General features: G+C 34.6%; 1 protein-coding gene across 3 annotated transcripts in view; it reads left to right on the top strand.

Annotated features, from left to right (window-relative positions):
* The window catches only part of LOC120419590 (uncharacterized), a 49,361-nt gene that overhangs the window by 23,760 nt on the left and 2,958 nt on the right, over positions 1-22,643 (top strand). Inside the window, exons 4-5 of one of the 3 annotated variants that reach the window (XM_039582332.2) lie at positions 6,431-6,652; positions 7,248-7,472. In XM_039582332.2, the coding sequence (XP_039438266.1) occupies positions 6,431-6,652; positions 7,248-7,472 (447 nt within the window). The remainder of the gene's footprint in view (positions 1-6,430; positions 6,653-7,247; positions 7,473-22,643) is intronic. The other 2 variants (XM_039582329.2, XM_039582331.2) reach the window with 2 other exon arrangements.

Below are 22,643 nucleotides of genomic sequence, written 5' to 3' on the forward strand. Positions count from 1 at the left end.
GTTTTTGATTTTATTATAGATTTGAAACTTTTTTAAATTATTGTTTTAAAATGATTGAATAAATTGGATTTTTTATTTCCAAGTTGTTTAAATCAGTTTTATTTCATGAATTATAGAAACTTGCTGTTTTTATAAATGATTTGTAGATTGAAATAAAAACCAAGGATGTTAATCGTAGAATTGTCGTCGATAATATTAGCATCTAACGATAGCGATAATGGTTAACGTTAGCATCGGGACGATAACTTTGTATGGTCTTACACTTTTATTAGAGTTTTTTTTTGCAAATTTCACAAATACCATATTTTTCAAAAATGTTCAAATTTGCATTATATGCAATATGGACCAATTAAGCGAAACTTTTGTATTCTCTTCCACTTTTATTAGATTTTTTTGTTAAATACTAAAATTTTCACAAAATACCGTATTTTTCGAAAATACTAAATGCATTCGAATGCATTTCCACTGTTTCTAGTTTTTGGAATATACACTAAAATAAAAAAAAAGTATTTTTTAGAAAATACTATTTTTTATAATTTGCAATATTCATATCAAACGGTGTAAAATGTTGCTAGATCATTCACCAAAATTGTGCAGAATTATGCTGAATGGGCTAAATGAAATTGCATGCAAATTTAAAATCCTTTGAGAACTATATTGCAAATTATGAAAATTTGAGTACTTTAAAAAAAATCATTTTGTGAAAATTTTAGTATTTGATTCCAAAAAATTGAAAACAGTGGAAATACATGCCAAATTTCGAATCGTTTTAGGTTTTAGAACTAAAAATACGTTATTTTGTAAAAAATTTAGTATCCCATTTAAAAAACTCTAATAAAAGTAAAAAAGCATACAATTTTTTGCTTAGGTTGTTACCCATATCGAAAATTAAGAAATTTTTTAATATTTTCGAAAAAATAAGGTATTTTGTTAAAGTCATAGTATTTTACAAAAAAAAACTCTAGTAAAAGTGGAAGAGCATGAAACAATTTCACTTCGTTTGAAACCCATATTGCCAATTATGAAAATTTGAGTATTTTTTGAAAAATACGGTATTTTACAAAAAAAACAACTCTGAAAAAGTGAAAAGCATACACAATTTTGCTTAGTTTATTACTCATATAGCAAACTATGAAACATTTTAGTATTGTCGAAAAAATACGGTATTTAGTGATATTTATTCATTTTAAATAATATTTTCTTAGTAAAAGCATTTCAATTTAAATTTCAATTATAAAAAGATTTTAAAATGAGTTACCGTCCGTCATCGTCGATAAGATTATCCCTGAAATAATTATTGAAATTACGAAAGTGATAGATTATCGTTATCTTTTCGACTAAAACTATCGTTATCGAACATCGACAGGCCCGTATCCAGGATTCTTCAATGGGGGGTGTTTCCTCCCATAAGGCGTTAGGGGTGTATGTGTGTTATAGGAAAGGCGTATATAGTCAACAAATGAGTATCAAAAAACGTGAAATTTGCTTTATATATTGTAACAGTAATGCTTAAAAAAATATCTAAACATCAATAAGTTCATGAAAATATTGTTATTCGTGCATATATTATTGATGTGATATATGTGATTGAAAATATTGAAATAACGTTATTGCATCCTTAATAGTTTAGATTGTTTTTTTTTTCAATTAATTTTTTTTATCATCAGTAATTTTTTTTGCCCCCAAATTTTTCGGGAAAATTTTAAAGGAGAGCCTTTTTTACCAGTACACAACTTGAGCCATCCGAGTCTGCGATCAGCAGAGAAGCGAGTCAGACGTGCGTCCCTCACAAACCAAAAAAGTGCTTAAAAAGTGCAAAAATGCCTCACGGCAAGAAAAAGAGGCGGTCCTCACCAGCAGGATCGGCAGATTTGAAGAAGCTAAAGAATGCCGAAGCGCTACCTGCAAAGCCAGGCAGTTTGAGCAAGGACGCTCAAAATTCGTCTGGAAACCAGTTCGCTACCCTCCCTGTGGACGTGAGCGAGAAGGAAGAATTTGAACGACGGGAAAAGTTGCCACCCATTTTTGTGAAAACATCGTCATCGGATTCGGTGCGAAAGTGGCTGACCGGATTTATCAAATCTGGTGCTTTACGAGCTTCCATTCGCTTGTGTGCTGATGGACTCAAAATTCTGCTACCTACCAGAAAGGATTACAACTACGTTCGGGATTTCCTGAACAACACAAAGATTGAATACTACAGCCATGACGATCCAGGTAAACGCCCCATGAAACAGGTCCTCCGAGGCCTGTACGACATGGATGTGAGTGTGCTGAAAGAAGAGCTCAAAACTCTTAAGTTGAACGTGATCGAAGTCTTCAAGATGACGAGACACAACAAGGACATCAAGTATCGTGATCAACTGTACCTGGTTCATCTCGAGAAAGGATCGACAACGCCGTCTGAGCTGAAGGCAGTTCGGGCAATTTTCAACATCATCGTGACTTGGGAACGTTATCGTCCAGTGCACCGTGACGTGACGCAATGTTCGAACTGCTTGCAGTTTGGACATGGTGGAAGGAACTGTTTCATCAAGAGTCGTTGTGCAACCTGCGGAGGTGAGCACAAAACTCAAGCTTGCGAAACAATCAACGAGAACATCGAAGCGAAATGCTTCAATTGCGGCGGCGACCATTCTACCAAGAATCGAAGCTGCCCAAAACGTGCTGAGTTTGTGAAAATTCGGCAGCAAGCGACGACGAGGCACCAACCAAATCGTCGCAAAACACCACCAGCATACACGGACGTGGATTTTCCTGCTTTGGCGTCACCAGGAGCAGGATCTACTCGAGTGGTTCCAAATCTGCAGCCATTGCCGTTGAATCAGCGGCAAAGAGTTGCAGAGAATACAACACCTCCAGGCTTCAGTCAGCAACCGAGGGAAAACCAACCAACATCAACGGGTGAAGGCAGTAGTGACCTGTTTTCACCACAAGAACTTTTGAACATTTTCATCGAGATGACAACAACTCTGCGTGGGTGCAAAACTCGCCAGGAACAAGTAAGAACTCTTGGAGCATTCATCTTAAAATACAGTTCGTAGTTTACTCGTTCTAGTGATTTTGAATATTTCAATGGATTTATTTGTTTAGTTTTAGGTTAGGATTAGTTGTTAAAGTGATTTTTTTTCTTTTTTACCCAAATGTATTCAATTCAATGCAATAATGTAAAACAATTTGAAGCAAATAAATAAATGTGATCAGTTAATATTAAAACGAAAAATACAACAAAGATGAAGAGCATTAGGCCATACCACTTATCATGTAAAAGAAATGTAATTATTATAAGAATGTTCAATAAAGACATATTTAATTTCAAAAAAAAAAACTTGAGCCATCCCAGACCAAATCAATTTAAAATGGAAATCAACTCGTAAGATCTATGCGTTTTGGCTTTCGTCGTTTTTTTTTATTTTTCTTAAATATCATGAGCTTATAGTTCGTGTTTTAAGGAACAAGTTTGCCGAAGACATCAGCGATATTTGTTCGTACCAAATCAAAAAAAAAAAAAAAATATTATTAGGATTTTTTGTTGAGAAGTAAAGTGTTTGGACAGTGAAAATCTATGCTCCACAACAATAAAATTGCTTTTAAATTTGTCTCAGTGGCCACAAAGTTGAAATGAAAAAAATATATCAAGCAGAAATAATGTTTTTCATGGCAAATTAGTATTTTCAACTTGTGAATAAATAGATAAACATTGAATTTGCGTCAAAAATCTAATTTCTAACGTTATTTAACTTGAAACACTATTTCATGAAATCACAACTCAAAGTTTTGCAATATTTGAAGTGAGTTTTTGAAAAATGGTTGCATTCTTTGGGTGAATTTCATATGATACAAAGTTGTATTTTTAATGATTTTTAATGGTTCCATTTATGGTTTGATTTTAGTTATATGGTTATATGGCCTAATATTTAAATTTATTAGACAAAAATAATTTTTGTTGCCCAACATATAAGCAAACAATATTCCTAGTTGTGAAAGCTTCATAAATAAAAAAACATTGATTTGTCCGTGCAACTTTCCATAGAAGTTTGACAGCTGCCCATATAATTGCTTACGAGGCCATTTCACGAAGCGGAACACCACTCGAAATCGACTTTTTCAGAACATGCTTAAAATTTAGTGGAGCTGTTTATGCTATCGAAACATACAAAAATCCCTTCTTTTTTCCCTTTTAGTTTTACGATTTTCACCTATTTTTTTTATTTAGTTTTCAAATGGTTATATCTTGGATACAAAAAATAATAGAGCAAAACTCGACTGCTTTTTTAAGAAACGCTGAATTATATTGCGTCATCAAATTTTTGATTCGAATCAAACTTTACTTGTTAGGGCAAAATGAAATCTCATGTGAATTTCAAACGTATAAGCTTGCAGTAGCAGAATTTACCTACATCGATCCATGCAACATTTTTTTTAATTGCTCAAAATGCTGCCATGTTTGATTTTAATCAAAATGATGACGATGAATTGAATCAGCGTCAAATTTCTTTTATAAATAGCAGTCGAATATTGCTCTATCATTTTTTGTTTCCACAATATTTGACAAAGTTTTTTTTTAATTGGCGCAAATCGTAAAACTTTGGGGCAGTATAATGATAAACAGTTTCGCCAAATTTGGATTTGGATCTGGCCGATAAAGATCTAAGTAACTATTTTACTTAGATACTGGCCAATCAATTTTCAATATTTGTATGAGGCGCATTTAGTGAGAATAAAGTTTTTCTCTTGGTGTCAATGACCAAAGTATTTAGTAAATGTTAAGTTTTTCTCTTGGCGTCAACGATGAAAGTATTTTTTTTTATTTTATTAAGGCGTATCTAGTGGGAATTAAGTTTTAGTCAAGGCGTCAACGATCAAAGTTTTTTTGAATTATTTTTATGAAGCGAGAGTTTATTTTTTTTTTTCAAGGCGTCAACGATCAAAGTTTTTTTTCAATATTTTCTTGAGGGCATATTTAGTGAAAGTTTTGTTTTTTCAAGGCGTCAACGATCAAAGTATTTTTTTTTAATGATTTTATGAAGGCGTATTTAGTGCAAGTTGAGTTATTTTCAAGGCGTCAACGATCAAAGTTTTTTTTTTAATATTTTCTTGAGGTCGTATTTAGTGAATGTGGAGTTTTTTCGAGGCGTCAGCGATCAAAGTTTTTTTTAAATATTTTCCTGAGGGCGTATTTATTGAAAGTTGGGTTTTTTCAAGGCGTCAACATTCAGTTTTTTTGCAAAAAAAATTATGAGGGCGTATTTAGTAAGAGTTTAGTTTTTCTCTAGGCGTCAACGATCGAAGTTTTTTTTTTAATATTTTTATGAGGGCGTATTTAGTGAGAGTTGAGTTTTCTGTTGGCGTCAACGATCAAATTTGTTTAAATTATTTTTCGGAGGGCGTATTTAGTGAGTGTTGAGTTTATTTTTTGGCGTCAACGATTTTTTAAATCTTTTCAGAAGGGCGTATTTAGTGAGATATTTTTTTCTAGGCGTCAACGGTCAAAGTTTATTTTAATTTTTTTTTAATGTGAGGGCGTATCGAGTGAGAGTTGAGGTTTCTCTGGGCGTCAACGATCAACTTTTTTTTTCAAATATTTTTATGAGGGCGTATTTAGTAACAGTTCAGTTTTTCTCTAGACGTCAACGATCAAAGGGGCGTTAGAAAGGCGTATTTAGCGAGAGTGTAGTTTTTTTCTAGGCGTCAACGAACATGGTAATTTTTGAATATTTTTAGAAGGGCGTGTTTTTTGAAAGTGGAGTTTTTTTCTTAGCATCAAATCTTTTTATGAGGACGTATTTACTGAGAGTTGAGTTTTTCACTTGATGGCGTATCTAGTGAGAGTGAAGTTTTTTTCCTGGATGACTAAATTTTGATAATCATAAATAATGGCGGCCCTTCGGGCCTTGTTTTTGTCGGGGCGTTAGGGGTGTAAGCCATTTTTTTCCATGGGGGGTGTTGAACACCCATAACACCCCCCTTAGATACGGCCCTGAACATCGATAATTTTATCGTTAACAACCCTGAAAAACGTTGATAACTCCAAATCTGACTGAAAATTAGTATAATCACAGCTTATTTAAATGAATTTGAAAAAAATATCAATTAATTAGACAAAGAAATAATTCCATCTCTCCACTCTAAACGGCACCCACCTTCAACTCCAAAAACATCATTATTCAACAAGTTATAGTGGCACCCTTTATTTTATTTTTTGGTTGATTTGTGTATGATTTGGTTCCTTTTTGGTTTGTTTGTTTTTCTCTCCATTTTTTGTAATTAATTTCCCTCCATTATTCAATTTGTTCAAAAGATATTTTCCTTATAATTTATATTATTTTTTCTCCTCTCTTTCGTTTTTTCTCTCTCTCGCTCCCGTCCACCATTGCCGTAATTTTATCGTTGAATTCCGCGCGCGCGAAAAAATACTACCAAAAAAAAGGCACAAACGCGCCATCGCCGACTGGTTCCTCTCGCCCAACACCAAGTGGTGCGGCCGGGGTCACTCCGCCGAGCGGTACCACCACCTGGGCGGGGCCTCGCGCGCGGACATGTGCTGCCGGCAGCACGACTACTGCAAGCTCAATATCCCCGGGATGACCACCAAGTGGGACCTGTTCAATTACCGGCCGTACACGATCAGCCACTGCAGCTGCGATCAAAGGTTAGTTTTTGGTTGGGTTTCGGGCGGAGTGCAAATCATGTAACGGGTTAGTAAGCGGACGAGCGGGACTAGCGTTTGCAAGATGGCGCCCAACTGTCAGATTGAGCGTTGCGGCGTTAGTCATGTCGCGTAGGTTGCTGATCTGTTGCATGAATTTGTACGGAATCCTTTTTTTGGAGTTCGTGCCTCGACTCGAAAAGAGGGTTACAATTACGATGAAAGAACCAAAGTTAGCTTAACAATCTACAACTTCCGGCGGCCTTCTGACGGCAAAGGTAAGCAGCAAGAACGGTGACGTGCGCGCATTAGTGTGAAAGTGAAGGAGTTGAATCCCAAATCGAGGGTCCGACACCCTCGATGAAGCAAGATTTATGTGTTTCCCAAACACTTAAGGGGCAGCTCTTGTTGTCTTTGTTTTAACACGGCTTTCGTCGTTTGCTACCTGAACCTCTGTGTTGTAGTCCCGATGTCCTTCCCAGTAGTGCGTTGTAAATCCTTAATCTCCCCGGTGATCCTTAATCAAAACACGAACACACTTGAAAAGTCATCAAAACAACACCTTTTTTACGGGTCGTCGTCGGGAACACCCTAACAGACAGCGCCGGGATCTGTCCAGCATGCTGCGCGTCCCCGGGACCAAGTGGTGCGGCAAGGGCTGGAGCGCCCGCAACTACGTCGAGATGGGCGGCCTCTCGAAGGCGGACCGGTGCTGCCGCCAGCACGATCTGTCCTGCCCGTTCTGGATCCTGGGCTTCGAGACCAAGTACCAAGTGTTCAACTGGCGCGTCAACACGCTGATGCACTGCAGCTGCGATGAGAGGTAAATCTTGCCGTTACGTAACCCACCCCTTAAGGTGCATAGCCAACTTTGATTGATGTCTGAAAGTCACCCACATTTTTTTTATTGTGGAGGTTTGAAGTTTATAACGGGGTCTATCAATCAATGGGAATCGTTGGAATGCTTCCGAATTGAGCACGCGGTTCAAATTTGGAAACCATTAGCACAATCAATAATTTCGATCGATATCGGGGCCCGATATTTGATGGCATCACAATAGATAGATCATCGAGAAGGTGTAAATCGTTGCATTTTGAATGGTGAGAGAGAACTGTTTCAATCACGGTGATTGACGTTCTCATTTGAGGGATACTAAAATTCATTTGTTCGGGTTTTGTTATGCGAAACAGTTAGAGAGTGGGTTTCGATTTATTTCAGTGTTTCCCAATCATTCAATTGAATTTCATCAAGCAAAGCAATTAGAATTGTATTTTTCTCAGTGTGGTTCATCACCCCAATTTCTTTGAAACTGTTGATTTATCTCCTGTTCATTGTCGATTGGCATCCAACTGAATAGTTGCAGAAAAAAACAAATATATCGATCAATTAACTCCATTGTTATTTTGCATAACATTTTATGATTATTTGTTTCAGTGCTGTTGACCTAACCTCAAATTCATTTTCTTCTATTTTTGTTCAAAATCGTTTTGAATAAGCAAATGATTGTCTGACAAACAATCAGCTTTTTTATTATATTAGGTCAGGCAAAAAGAATTGTGGTTTAAATTAATTTCAGTGCTGTAAATCTCACCTTAATTTTATTAAATCAGCTTATTTTTCTACTCGATTTTTTAACAGACATTTTTGAACTTTATTGTGCGAAAATACAATTTTATCTTTGTTAGGCTAAACAAAAATTTGATTTTTATTTATTTTAGTGTAGTCGTAAAAAATATCTTACAAAAAATAATAAATAATTATCTGCAATCAGCTGGTTTAGACTTTTAGACTTTTTACTAACGACAGACATTTTAAAGTTAGTTAAAATGAGAACAAATCAACCTATCAATTAATACAAATTTTGTTTTTGAGCAAAAGCATTTAAAATTTGCTTAAGCTTTGTAGGAAAATATTTAATTTTTTATTGATTTTTAAACAAACGGTATCATATATTTAAACATCAAATTGAACACTTTGTTCTTTTTCAATATGTCTAGCAAAATTATTCAATTTTCAATTCGGCTTTATTGGTGAATAATCAAGATACAATCAGTTCTTTTGCAGTTCATAACAGAGTTTTGGAGTTCCTTTCAGCTGTGTGTTGCATCATAATCCATTTTGGAACAATTATTTCTATAACTATGGCACTAACAAGAGCAAGAAAAATTAAAAAAAAAACTTGCTAAAATTACAAAGGAAAAGGGAAAGAAAGAGAAAAAGCTTACAACTAAATCACAGTATTTTATCCTCTGTAGATGTGCTTGATCATTAATTCCCCAAGGGCTAGAAATTGCTCCGCCTTGTTACGGCAGGTCCGAAACCTCGACATCATCTCCCCCGCGAGAGCAAAGAACTCTGGCAGGGTGAAGAGATCTTCCCCGGTGACTTCTTGCTGGGCCGCATTGCCGCTACCGGCAGCAACCACGCTGGCAAACGATCGCCCCCAGCCAGGGGGGAATGCTGAGTTGTCCGCTGGAACCGTACGCTGCCCAGCAGCCGGCACGGTTACGCTCGTACTTCGCTGAGGAGGGTGGGACGCTGCTGCTTTCTTCTTTCTCTTTTCCTGCTCCTCGAGGTAATTTTTTCGTGCACTGCATCCACGGTAGTTGCTGGTATGGTTGGCGCCACAGTTGGCGCACTTGATGCGCGCCTTGGTTTGCTCTGCCTTGTCCCCCAGGTCCGCCTTGCACGGCAGTGCACACGCCTCAGAGAGGTGTGTTTCACCGCACTTCACACAGTGGGGCGGGAGGTTGCAGTTCCGCGAGCCGTGGCCGAATTTCTGGCAACGGTGGCATTGTGCTGCGTCCGACGGGTTCTTTGAGTAGAACCGCCAGTTTACCCAAAACCCGTCCAACGCCTTAGTTCGCCGCAGGTCTTGAATCTTGACGGTGCCGCGGTCGAAGTACAACAGGTACAGTGTGTGTGTACCTGTGACCGTTGTCTTCCGCGAGAGGACTTTTATGTCACGCGGCGTAATTCCAGCACCCGAGAGGTCCTTCTTGAGGTCGGAGATCGGGCGGTCTTGGTACCCCTGCAAGACGACCTTAACGGCTGTCTTCTGCACGGGGTCGAATGTGTAGAACTTGAAGTTTTTACCCTTCAATTTCTCCACAACCAGGTCGAAGTTCTTGTTGTCAAATGTGTAGACTTGCACTGACGACTTACCGATTTTCAGACAATATCCGAGGCCTTCCAGCAACTCGTCAATATCGTCCACCAACGTGTCCAAAACAAAAATTGGAGGTGGTCTACGTTCCTTTGGAGAATTGTTCGTTTTTGGCGTCGGCACTTTTTTCCGTGCACGACGATCGTCGTCGTCGTCGTCGGTAGTGCTGCTACCGTCGGTGTTGTTGTTTTCTTCGTCGTCGCTCAGCATCTGGAACTCGTTCCTGATGGGGATGTTGGCGGATGTTGATGTGCCACTGGTTGGGGCACCGGAGGTACCGGAACGGGTTCGCACTGGTGATCTCGGAACATATCCGGGATGTAGCAACTTTTTGTCGATGCCTTCTGCGCTCACGCTCCCCTGCGCGATGGCGGTCGACACGGCGTTGGTTTGTTTACCTTTTTGCACACGGCCGGTAGACGAACTTTTCGCGGGTTTTTCGAGGCCGCACTCGAACTGCCACGGCCACGGCCGGCCTTTGGCATGCTGCAGGAGCAAACTCGCGGGTAATCACGGTAATTTACGGCGAAAAAAAATCGAAAAACGATGGAGCACTGAGCACTTGACTGCTGCTTGCTCTCGTGCTTACGCGGAGGGTCGGAGCAAAATTATTTGAACAAATATATAATGATTTTTTCCAGTTTGGTTGAGTTTACCTAAAGGACATATAGAACAGTAGTTGTAGTCAACTAGAAAAAAGTGATTGCCATTTTTCAACTTCAACAGATACAATATTCGTCTTTGAGTTCGTTCGTTTTAGCATATTCTTCAAAATATTCATAACCTTGAAGATATTATTTTCACGATAGCAAATATTATCAATTTTAATTTTTTTTATTCAGATTCAACGGTTAAAAAAGTCTTTAGGTTAACAAGTTGCGGCCTCAGAGCTATTAAATGTATGATTTTCTTGATCTTGACGGTACAGTTAGGTCTCGATTATCCGAAGTTTTGTTCATCCGAAGGTTTGTATATGACTTCGGATAATCGAATCACGAACATTGTTTTTTTTTTTGTTTTTTTTATTATTTTTGTACTTTTAACATTAAATTTGAGTTCTGCGACCTCAACTTAGTCAAATTTGAATAGTTGATTGCCAATTAAATTACAAAATGCATTTTTTCAATATTTTATCATCGCCATTTTGGCCGCCATCTTGAATGCAAAATTCTAAATCACTTTATCGTAGTTTAGGGGTCATACTTTAGCTCGACAGTAAAAAATAAGACAACCAAACATTATAATTAACTCAATTATCAGAAATGATATTTTGTCAAGGCCTTCGGATAATCGGGTCTGGACTGCATCAGGTTGAAAAGTTAAACATTTGGAAACTCGATATGAACAAATTACTAAGTTACTCTTTATTATTTTAATTCAAATGACTTAATTTTTAAATAGTTTCACTATCAACCAATTGTCATTTAAAAATAATCTATTTATAAACCAACTTATCATCGCGAAGCAGTAAACGTTGACACTTGACAGGCAAAATATTTAGATGTTAGATTATGGTTTATTTCAGTGTAGTTGCTCTAACCTTTCTTATCAAGCTGCTTCTTTGAATTGATTTCTAACATAAATATTGATTTTTTAACAGTTATCTTAAAGTTTTATCAGTAGCGTGCCCAGCTCCTCGAGGAAGGTGGGGCAATCATATGGACGTTTAGAAAATTTCGTCGTTTATGGACGCCCCCTGACTAAAATTAGAACAAATTTCTGAGGATGGTGGGGCAGTTGCCCCATGTTGCCCCACCCTGTGAACGCTAGTGCCCTAGCGTACCCAGCTCATTGAGGAAGGTGGGGCAATCATATGGACTTTTTTTTTTGAAAATTACGTCATTTATGGACACCCCCTGGCCAAATTTTGAACAAATTTATGAGGATGTTGCCCCACCCTGTGAACATTAGTGGTATTTAATGCCTCATCAATCTGTTTGAGAGAAGTGTATTTTGAAGCAAATTCTGCACTTTAAAGATTCAACATAAGTTAATTCTATCAGGTTCTTGAAATAAATATTGGTGTATCAAACTTCTGTAAAAAGGTTCATTCACAACTTATAATTAATTCTTGAGAGAAGGTAATTACTTTATCAATACCGATCTTTTTCTTAAAAGCACTCAATTATCGTTACTTAAATCATACCTATACAATTAGAACAATTAAATAGTTTCACTTTCTTTGAAAGCCTGTCCATCCTACTTCCTACATGACTCTTCTCGAAATTCACTTTTATTTGAATAAAAACGATTCAAACCAGCAGCTCCTGCTGCGATAACATCTTCGAGCATCCTCAAGTCTCTTCTCGAGTAACGTGATCCATCACAATCACATTCAAATGACAAGTCATCCCGTGAGCTGAGCTTGATTTCAGTGCGGTAAATTATATGGCGCCAACGACCGACCACAGTGGCCTACAGCAAGTGGAGAGCGAGGCCAGCCAGGGTTAATTCTAGGATTATTTCCAGCCTCCACCGAGGGTTCTCTTCGGCAATTGAATTCGGTATCGAGATCGAGATTTCCGAAACGTTTCTTCGTCCGATAAGCGATATAAGTGTCCATAACGTGCAGGCTTTGACTGATTCTCGCACTTCTGAAAGATTAGGGTAGTTCATCTAAATTTTTATAGAACTTTAGAGTTGTTAAATTTAAGCTTCTCTATATTTGCACATTTAAAATTTTTAAAGAACAGCTAGTTTAAGTTGAATGGAAAAAAAAACTGAAATTTCTTCATTTTTGGTTTAAAAAAAATCAAATTTTGCTGTAAAATTATTTACCTGAATACTTTTTCATGTTGTTAAAAGATGTTGTCTTCTTAACTATTGCAAAACTTTAAAATTCAGTTTAAATGTTTAAGTTTTGTCTAGAAATCACCCTAACCACCCTAACCGTTCAGCCTATTTCAAAGAACAATTCTCAAGTGGTCCACATGCCGTCCTGTCTGCACACAATCTTGGACTGCCGATTGCCGGTCAGCTTTCGTTTGTTCTCCTCGTCCGACCTCCGACTGGAGAGGGCCCTTCTAACGAACCATAAGAAATGACGAAACAACAGAAAAAAGGCCAGAAAAAGGACGTTTAAAGGATCCCCTGCCCCGTAACGCACAAACACCTCTCTGCTGGTCCAAGCTCACACTCTCGCTCAGGAGGTGATAATTTACGTTATTATATTTACACGCCTCTGCCTCCGATTTTTGTCGGGGGCTGGCTTCTTGGAAAAAATCTGGTGGAACGATGCCAGATTAGTTACGCTTGCCTGCAGATGCCTCTCATCCTGCTTGAGAAATTCCCCATTTTCAGGAATCAAACGCAGCATCCATCCTGCTTGATCTTGACGCTAGTCGGCGTTGCGTGTTGGTGGTGGGCCGCAAAAATCTTGGCCTTTGATGGCTCATTAATTGGCGCACGAGGCCGGGCCCTTTGGCCGAAGCGCTAACCCATCAACCCCCGCACCCACAATAACCTGTAACTAATTGACCACAATCCGACGTTAATGACTGTGGCGTTGTTTTTTTTTTTCTTCTCTCCCTTTGATATGGTGGAATGAGTTGCAAATGCGTTTTAGCAAAGCATTCTCACGGTGTTTAGAGGGGATGAGCGCAAAGGTGTCCCATCTGGAATAGTCATTTTTAATAAAATACCTAAACTCATAACTTGGATTTTTAAACAACAACATTTTTAACAGTTATTAACATTTTCAAACAATTTTGAGCAATTTTTATGAATAAACAATTTTAAACAGTTTTTACAATAAAATAGCAAATGATTTTAAACAATTTGATCAAAATATTTGATCAAAATTACGAGTTTGAAAAATTTTAATTCAATTTTAAACTTGTGTTCACCATTTCAAACAAATTTACGGAATATTAAACAGGTTTTTATATTTTAAACAATTTCAATCAGTTATATTTTTTTAATTCAACGGGTAAAATAAATTTACAATTTTCAAAAAACTCATCAGTTTAAAACATTCTGATACAACTTTAAACAATTTTAAACAGTTTTAAATAATTTTATCAATTTTATAAAATTTTATACAATTTCATACAATTTCATACAGTTTCATACAATTGTATACAATTTTATGCAATATAATAAAATTTTATGCAATTCTAAACATTTTTAAATAATTTAAAAAAAATTGAAACGGTGTTAAATAATTTAAAACCATTTTAAATATTTTTTTACAATTTTCAAAAAATTTAATAATTTTTTAACATTTTTAACAGTTTCAAACAATTTTAAACAACTTCAAACAATTTTAAATAATTTTGAACAATTTTAAACAATTTTTAACAATTTTCAACAATTTTAAACAATTTTAAGCAATTTTAAACAATTTTAAACAATATTAAGCAATTTCAAACAATTTTAAACAAATTTTAATTATTTTTAAACAATTTTTTACACTTTTAAACAATTTTAATTGATTTCAAACAATTTTAAACAATTTTAAACAATTTTAAACAATTTTGAACAATTTTAAACAATTTCAAACAATGTTAAACAGTTTTAAACAATTTTAAACAATTTTAAACAACTTTAAACAATTTTAAACAATTTAAATAATTTTAAACAATTCTAAACAATTTTAAACAATTTTAAACAATTTTAAACAATTTTAAGCAATTTTAAACAATTTTAAACAATTTTAAACAATTTTAAACAATTTTAAACAATTTTAAACAATTTTAAACAATTTTAAACAATTTTAAACAATTTTAAACAATTTTAAACAATTTTAAACAATTTTAAACAATTTTAAACAATTTAAACAATTCTAAACAATTTTAAACAATTTTAAACAATTTTAAACAATTTTAAACAATTTTAAACAATTTAAACAATTTTAAACAATTTTAAACAATTTTAAACAATTTTAAACAATTTTAAACAATTTTAAACAATTTTAAACAATTTTAAACAATTTTAAACAATTTTAAACAATTTTAAACAATTTTAAACAATTTTAAACAATTTTAAACAATTTTAAACAATTTTAAACAATTTTAAACAATTTTAAACAATTTTAAACAATTTTAAGCAATTTTAAACAATTTTAAACAATTTTAAACAATTTTAAACAATTTCAAAACAATTTAAACGCTTTTAAACATTTTTTAAGCAATTTTTAAACAATTTTTAATCAACTTTTCAAACAACTTTTTAAACAATGTTTTAACAATTTTTCAATTTTTTTTAATAGTTTTTAAACATCTAAACAATTTTTAAACAACTTTTCAAACAACTTTTTAAACAATGTTTTAACAATTTTAAAACAATTTTTCAATTTTTTTTAAATAGTTTTTAAACATTTTTTAAACAATTTTCAAACAATTTGTTAACAATTTTAAAAGAATTCAAACAATTTATTAAAAAAAATTAACAATATTTTTAATATTTTTTAACAATTTTTTAAACAATTTTTTAACAATTTTTTTACAATTTTTAAACAGTTTTTTAGCAATTTTTTAACAATTTTTAAACAATTTTTAAACAATTTTTAAACAGTTTTTAAACAGTTTTTTTAACATTTTTTTTTATCAATTTTTAAACAGTTTTTAATCATTTTTTAACGATTTTTTATTTAGTATTTTTCAAAATTAGAAAAAAATAATCAATTAAAAAAAAATTAAGCAATTTTTGAATAATGTTTAAACAATTGTCAAACTATTTCAAACTATTTTAAATCATTTGAAAGCCGGTGCAAATATTTGTCAAAGTTTTTGTCCCTTGGCTCTGGCCGGAGTCGAGGAAGGCAAAAAACAAAAATATATAGAAATGTAAATAACAAGCCATAGTCTCAATATTTGAATGCAAAAAGTGGTTTAAAATGCATTTTACACTAGTTCAGTTGTTTTGCAATCATAAGTTTTCAAACAAAAATTTTAGCGAAAAAAAACGTTTTGCGATTGCACTTAAATTTCCATTGAAATTTAGAAGTTTTTTGAAAAAAAAAAATTGTTTTACAATTTTTCGGACCAACTTTGAAGGGGAGGGTGACAACAACATTAGATAAAATTTGTACCAGCCTAAACTATGACCAACAAACTATGACAAATTAACAAAAAATCTAAGCAATTCTAAACAATTTTATACAATTCAAACAGTATTAAACAATTTAAAACAATATTGAACAATATGAGCAATGTTTAAACAAATAAACTAACAAACAAACAATTGCAAACAAATTAAAAAGTTCAAACAGTTTTGATTTTTTGTACAATTTTGAATTTTTCACTACTCTGTTTATTAGTATTTTGCAACAGTTTTGAACATTTGAAAACGATTTTGAAAATTTTTCAACCATGTTAAACAATTTTAAGCATTCTAAATTTAATCTTTTTAACGGGGTAACCATTTTGAACAATTTGATTTTGGAACAATTTAAATTTTTTAAATTAAATTCAAAGTAATCTAATTTAATCTAACACAATCTATCTAATCAGATTTAAACAATGCATCAAAAAAAAACTCTTAAATATACCCAAAAAAACGTTTTGAAAAGATTATTTTTAAAGCTTTCTTACTCGAAAAATAAATAATATCAAACCTTATTCCCAAATCTGTCCCGATTTTTAATCATTTTAGCATAACTTGTTCTACGAAAGCTGTAGTAATGGGACATTGCTTAATAAAAAATGCTGATCTTTGAGGGCCTGATCAAAGCACCAGAAAGGTTAAAACTTCAGTTTAAAAAATCAAATATTTTGCAAGAATTTAGGAATAATAATTTTTTTAAGCATTTAAAAAAAAATCAGCCGTTTAATTTATTTTACCGATGAAATTGCTTTCAAGACTTTATTGTGCCTATGAACTGTTTAGCGCACAGGATTACAGTTTAGCAAAAAAAAGACCATGTAACTTCCAATCTTACGCTCGTATCTTGAAAAATGGTCAGAAAAATATCTCTTGCAATCAATAAAACAGTCGATATTAATTATAACTAAACAGCGCCGACGACGACGTCGTCGAATAGTAATAACAAGATAAACGCACGTGGAATAAGAAAGCATGAAAAAAAACCGTCAACAGTTTAACTCATGCTGTACCTTCAGTCCAACTACAGGTTGAAGCCTCAGGGGCCACGAGGATCGTATACTGATGTCGTAAAACAACGGGGAAAACTCATCGCCTTCGTCCCGAGCTGATTACTGGCCATAAATTACCCAAGAACCACGAGAGCTTGACTCGGGATAGGATTAGAGGGGGTCGTAAACGTGTACCGCGGCCACAGGTCTCTGTGGACATGGATCTGTCCCGCCGTGGCAACCCTGGCGCTATTGAGACGATGGGAATCCACCTTCAATTTGAGGGGAATTTCTTTGACTTTTTGACTGATTGTGGTTTGGTTTTGGTGAGAAGAAGAAATAGAACCCTTTTTTTGGGATAAATGCTGCGCCATCAATTGTTGCGTTTGTGTTGATTTTTTTTTCGTTGTGGAAATCGATCCCAGTTTCATGGTGGTGACCACGTGGTTATGCTTCAATTGATGAGAAATCATGCGTGAAGATACTTGAATCTTTAATGAGAAGTAATTAATCCTTTGTTTTATTTCATTTGATCTTTCTAAAATTCCATATTTTTAACTTTGACAGGTTCTACAATATTTATGCACGATTCGCAGTACTTTCTAGATATAATCCTTGTGACCCTACAACACGAGAAACTTTTCAATTTTACACAATTGTTGCAATTTCCCATCAAGTTCACTCAACCGATCAAATTCAATTATCGCCAAAGAAAAGTTGATCCCTCCGAAGCTCATCGTTTCGCTTGTCACCGAAATTATCTGCAAAATTAATCTCTCTTCGAGGTGAAAGCCTGAGCCAATTTCTCCATGGAACCAATCTGGATCAGAAGCAGATGTGTACACCACAAATTTCAATTGATTCTCCCTGAAAAGTACAACGGGAAAATCGACACCAAAAAAAAGAGAGATAAGTGCAATTCTGCATAAACCACTCAATCAAAACAGAGAAGACCCATATTTTACGGCCATCAAACGCACCGAGAACCGTGCCAAATTGAGACACTCCGCAAGCTTCAATGGCCAGATTCTTCGCAGAGGCGAGATTGGTGATAAAATCTGGTCCATTGAGAACCAGTCGTTGGCAGCACCCGAGCGGGATCCAATTTCCTTTCTTTTCCAAAAGGAATTCATGCAATTGTTGCACACCACAACGGAGGTGGTCTGAAATTCCCACAAATCAAGCAACGAGAAGAGATATCTTGCCTGGTCGTCTCAAGTCTCAATATCGTTAGGACGCGTTGCGTTGCGTTTTGACAGATGACCTTTTCTTCTCGTAATTAATTCTGGCTTGTTTTCTTTTTCTTCCCGTCTGGCGTTCTGGTGGCTTGGAGAAAGATGATTCTATCTTGATAAGAAGCATTCAAGAGAGAGATAGAGAGTAAACGAGCTGACAAATTGGTACTAATTCTCGGCGATGTAATACTAAGCCATGCGCAACATTCCACGTGGTCATCAGGCGTAATTGTTTGAGATTATTTGATATTCTTGGGAAATGGAGATCTAAACTTTAAGAATAGGTTTCGTGCATAGAACTTGTTTTTGTGCTCAATGCTCTACAAGTTCAATCTCAAAAATAAAAAAAATAAAAATGCAGGTTTTGGTCACATCACTTTTTGTAAACCATTAGATTCTAATCAATAATTGATTTCGTTTTGTAAACTTCTTGCAAATTGCTAAGACTTTAAATGGAAAATTTTGAATATTTTGCTACAATTTTCGCCTTCAAGAAAATTGATACATTTTTCATGGAACAAAACATTACATATTTTTTTCGGAAAATTGTTCAAATTGATAAATGTAAACAATTCTCCCAAAAATCAGTCAAATTTTTTAAATATATTTTAAAATTTGGTTGAAACTTTATTAGATTTCTCCCTTTTACCAAAACAGCCATTTTACATCGTTGGTTAATATATGAATGACATGAAAATATTCGAAAACCTGTATCTTATTATTGATTTGGTGAATTTTAGGCCATGATGAATATTTATTCAGATACACAGTAAAAAATTGTGTAAATTTGGAAGCTGTGATTTTGGAAGGTTGAATATTATCTTATTATTGATTTGGTGAGTTTTAGGCCATGATGAATATTTATTTAGATACACAGTAAAAAATTGTGCAAATTTAAAAGCTGTAATTTTGGAAGGTTGAATATTACTATGATGTAATTTTACCTCAATTTAGACTGAAAAAGTGACATTACACCAGAAAAGTGGTAAAATTACACATTTTCAGAGGTAAAATTACACATTTTTTCTAACATAAAAGATGTACTCCTTCCCAGATGTAATATTACCATGATTTTTTTTTACTGTGTACAAAAACTGTAACGCATTTATTTCATTTCGTGGTAAGAGAATTTATCGAAAAAACCGTATTTTTTTAAATTTTTGCATGTTTTTCACATTTTCTGCTATAAAATGGCACCATTATCATTTAAACTGTAAATAAATGCGTAGAGGCATAGTCTGGGGCACTAGAAAAATTAATGCATACTTCTTTCTACTTAAAATATAAGAAATGTTAGTAAAAAACACTGCTAAAGATGACCTTTAAAAAAATTACATTTTTAAAAACTTGGCAAAGTCACATAAAACAAGTAAAACTTCCAACCCATACATTTTCTGAAATTTTAAGAGTTCTTCTTCCCAATGCTTTTTAAAGATCAAAGATTGGTTGAAAAATGGATTTTCGGCGATTTTTTAAATCGAAGCCCGTCTAAAGGCGGGGTTGGGTTGTAGAGGGTTAAGTGTGGCCAAATGTAAGTTACCGGAGTTAGAATATTTTTTCTATACTTCAACTTGAACAATTTTTTCCCAAAAAATTGTTTTCATAGAATGTGCGAATAAATGTAAATTTTTGTTTGTGTTTTTTTGATTTCGATGAAACTCTGTGTGTACTTTTTCTACGACAAATGAAGGCATTTTGCACGAACTAAGCCTCCATACAATGCACAGTGGGAAAAATCGAGGCAAAAATTGACCTAATTTATGCCGTTCAATTAGAACTTTCAACCAAAACTTTTCTTATGTGAAAAATTCCAAAGAATCGATTGGTGATGGTGAGAATCCACAGAAATTTGTGTGAGGCCCGTTTAAGGCCGATTTACCCTGTTTTTTATTACTGTTTTTTATTAATTTTAAATATGTTGCTGAAATGTTCAATATTTTGACAAAACTTTTTCTTGAGTAAAAATACCGAGGAATTGATTGATGATAGTGAGAACCCGCGGAAAAGGCCGATGTATCCTATTTTTTGCTGTTTTTATCAGTTTTAAATATGTTGCTGAAATGTCCAATGTCCAATGCAAAGTTATGTCAATCTCTGCCTTACTTGAAAAATTCCGAGGAATCGATTGGTAATGATGAGAACCCGCAAAATGTATCTGAAACTCATTGCGATAGACTAGAGAAGACAAAAGAAAAATTTATGTCAAAGCAAGGAACATTTCAGCAACATATTTGAAACTAATAAAAACAGGATAAATCAGCTTTAAACGTGCATTAAGCAAATTTCCGCGGGTCCTCATCATCATCAATCGATTCCTCGGAATTTTTCTCATAAGAAAAGTCTCGGTTGAAAGTTCTAATTGCCCGGCATCAATTAAGTCCGTTTTTTGGCTCGATTTTTCGCACTGTGCAATGTTGGCAACCGTTTATACGAATAGGCTTTTTAAATATTTAAAAATCTGTATATTAACAACGAATTTTCTAATCGATTTGGTGTCTTCAGAAAGAAAATACACTCTATAAAAATTACCCATTTTTGGTGGACATTTCTGGATATTTTTTAGATGACAAAAATGCCATCTTTTTAGCTATGACCAGTGTTGGCATCCTGGCACTCTCGCGAGAAATATTTCTCTCTCTCGTGTTCTCGCCGCGAGTTCCGAGCTACCGAGAGCTACTCGATTGCCTGTTCTCTCCTCCGTTCACAAACGTGCCAGCTCGCGAGAAGAATTGCCCGCGAGCGAGAAGTAAAACGAGTTGGCAACGACAAAAAAACAACACGACTATTGAAGTTGCACCTCTTTACCAACGCGTCGTTCGCATCCAAAACGCATCGAGAACGCAAGCAAAAAGGCGAGCGAGGATAGGAAAGGACTAAAAGTTCTAGCCCTCGCTCGCGAGTGAGAAAAACTTTCCATCTTCTCGCTCAAATCCCAACACTGTGCCTATGACCTATGACATAAGTTGGTCGTAATTCATTTCGTTGTTTTCCATTTTTTTTAAGAAATCATGATTTTGTAAAACGTAAACCATTTTTTTTATTGGGCACTGTATTCTAGTTATACCCACCTTAAATTTATTTTGCGATGATAACGTGACTTTTACTCATAAGTATCGAGATATTTATTTTCCGATCTTTTGAATAAAAATATTTTCAAAGTTTCCAAATCAGCCTTAAAATGCTCAAAAACACTTATTTACGACCATTTTCAAATGTTAGGGTTGATTTGAAAATTTTAAAAATATTTTTATTCTGAAGATCGGAAAGTTTCTACAATGATTTTTTTTACTCTTGAAAAATTTTAAATTGAAAAAAATGTAAATTTACACAGCACGTAATTGCTGTTTTATGTAAACTCACTCAATGTAATGTTGAAATATGATGTAAGGAGCAAACATTCATGGAAATTATAATTATTCCAGTGTAAATATAACTTTAATGTAAATCATCAACTCAAATCAGATGATTTCAAATAGTTACATTTAGTTCTTTTACTATCTTTCTCATATTTCGCTGGCACCCAAAATATTTTATGAAGCTGAATTCTTTAAAAAATAATTTGGATCTTCAAAATCATGTTGAAAGTTTCCTTCTGTCGTAACATTTCAGTGCAGCTGTAATCTTGTAATTAATTAAAAAAAATATGCCCAATAAATCAATCGGAAAAATACTGACATATTTGATGTTAAATGATGTTTTTTTAACATTCTTAACCAAACACGTTTAAAGAGCTCATTTATTAAGTGCTTCTAATAACAAACAGGTAGCAAACGGCTTTGTCCTTGCACCTTCTTCCTGATCCTTCCGAGGATTTCAACACAAACACAAGAAGACATCCATAAAAATGATGTCTAAATGCACAATAAAAATGTCACCCTCAGCCCCATTAGCTGTTCACACAGCATCACAGAGGGGTGTTGATGAAGTACCGAAAACCAACATGAAGTGGAAACTCTGTGTTTGTGTGTTATTTTTATTGCGATGTTTGCGCTTTTCCTGTAAAGACGATATTCCGGGGCGGGGGTAAACATCTTCAACACCAGTTTAGCGTCAATTTACACTTTGTTTCAATCGCGTGAATGGATGAAATCGCGATGATAATTTCAATTAAAACTCGTTCAACCAGAAGTGCAAGCGATTAAGCGCCAATCGATTTCCTTTGAGAAGTTTTGTGAAGAAAAGACGACTTTTCGTCGTCTCTTTTTCTTTTCGAAAAGAATGAAGTTTTTTTCCAGCAATGCACCAGAAACCAGAGAAGAAGAAAAACCAGAAGCGAATCTTTTCTGCTCAACTTTTCGCCATCACTCTTGTGACGTGTCCAATTGCGGTGATTGCAAGTGGCAGTTTTATGACTGCAGCCAGAGCACCGCGCAGGAATGATGTCCCAGCCAGGGTGGCCCACTTGGAGTATTTTTTTTTTTTTTTTGTTTGCTCTTTTCAGCCGACAGGGTCAAGTCGAATATCTGCAACGTAAAAAGGGAGGGAACCGTTTGGAATGGTCACAGATACTGCTTGAATCTTCATTGATCAAATTGGTTATTTCAATAACTTGACAGCG

The sequence above is a fragment of the Culex pipiens genome, chromosome 2, assembly GCF_016801865.2.
Source record: "Culex pipiens pallens isolate TS chromosome 2, TS_CPP_V2, whole genome shotgun sequence".
Classification (NCBI taxonomy): Eukaryota; Metazoa; Arthropoda; class Insecta; order Diptera; family Culicidae; genus Culex; species Culex pipiens.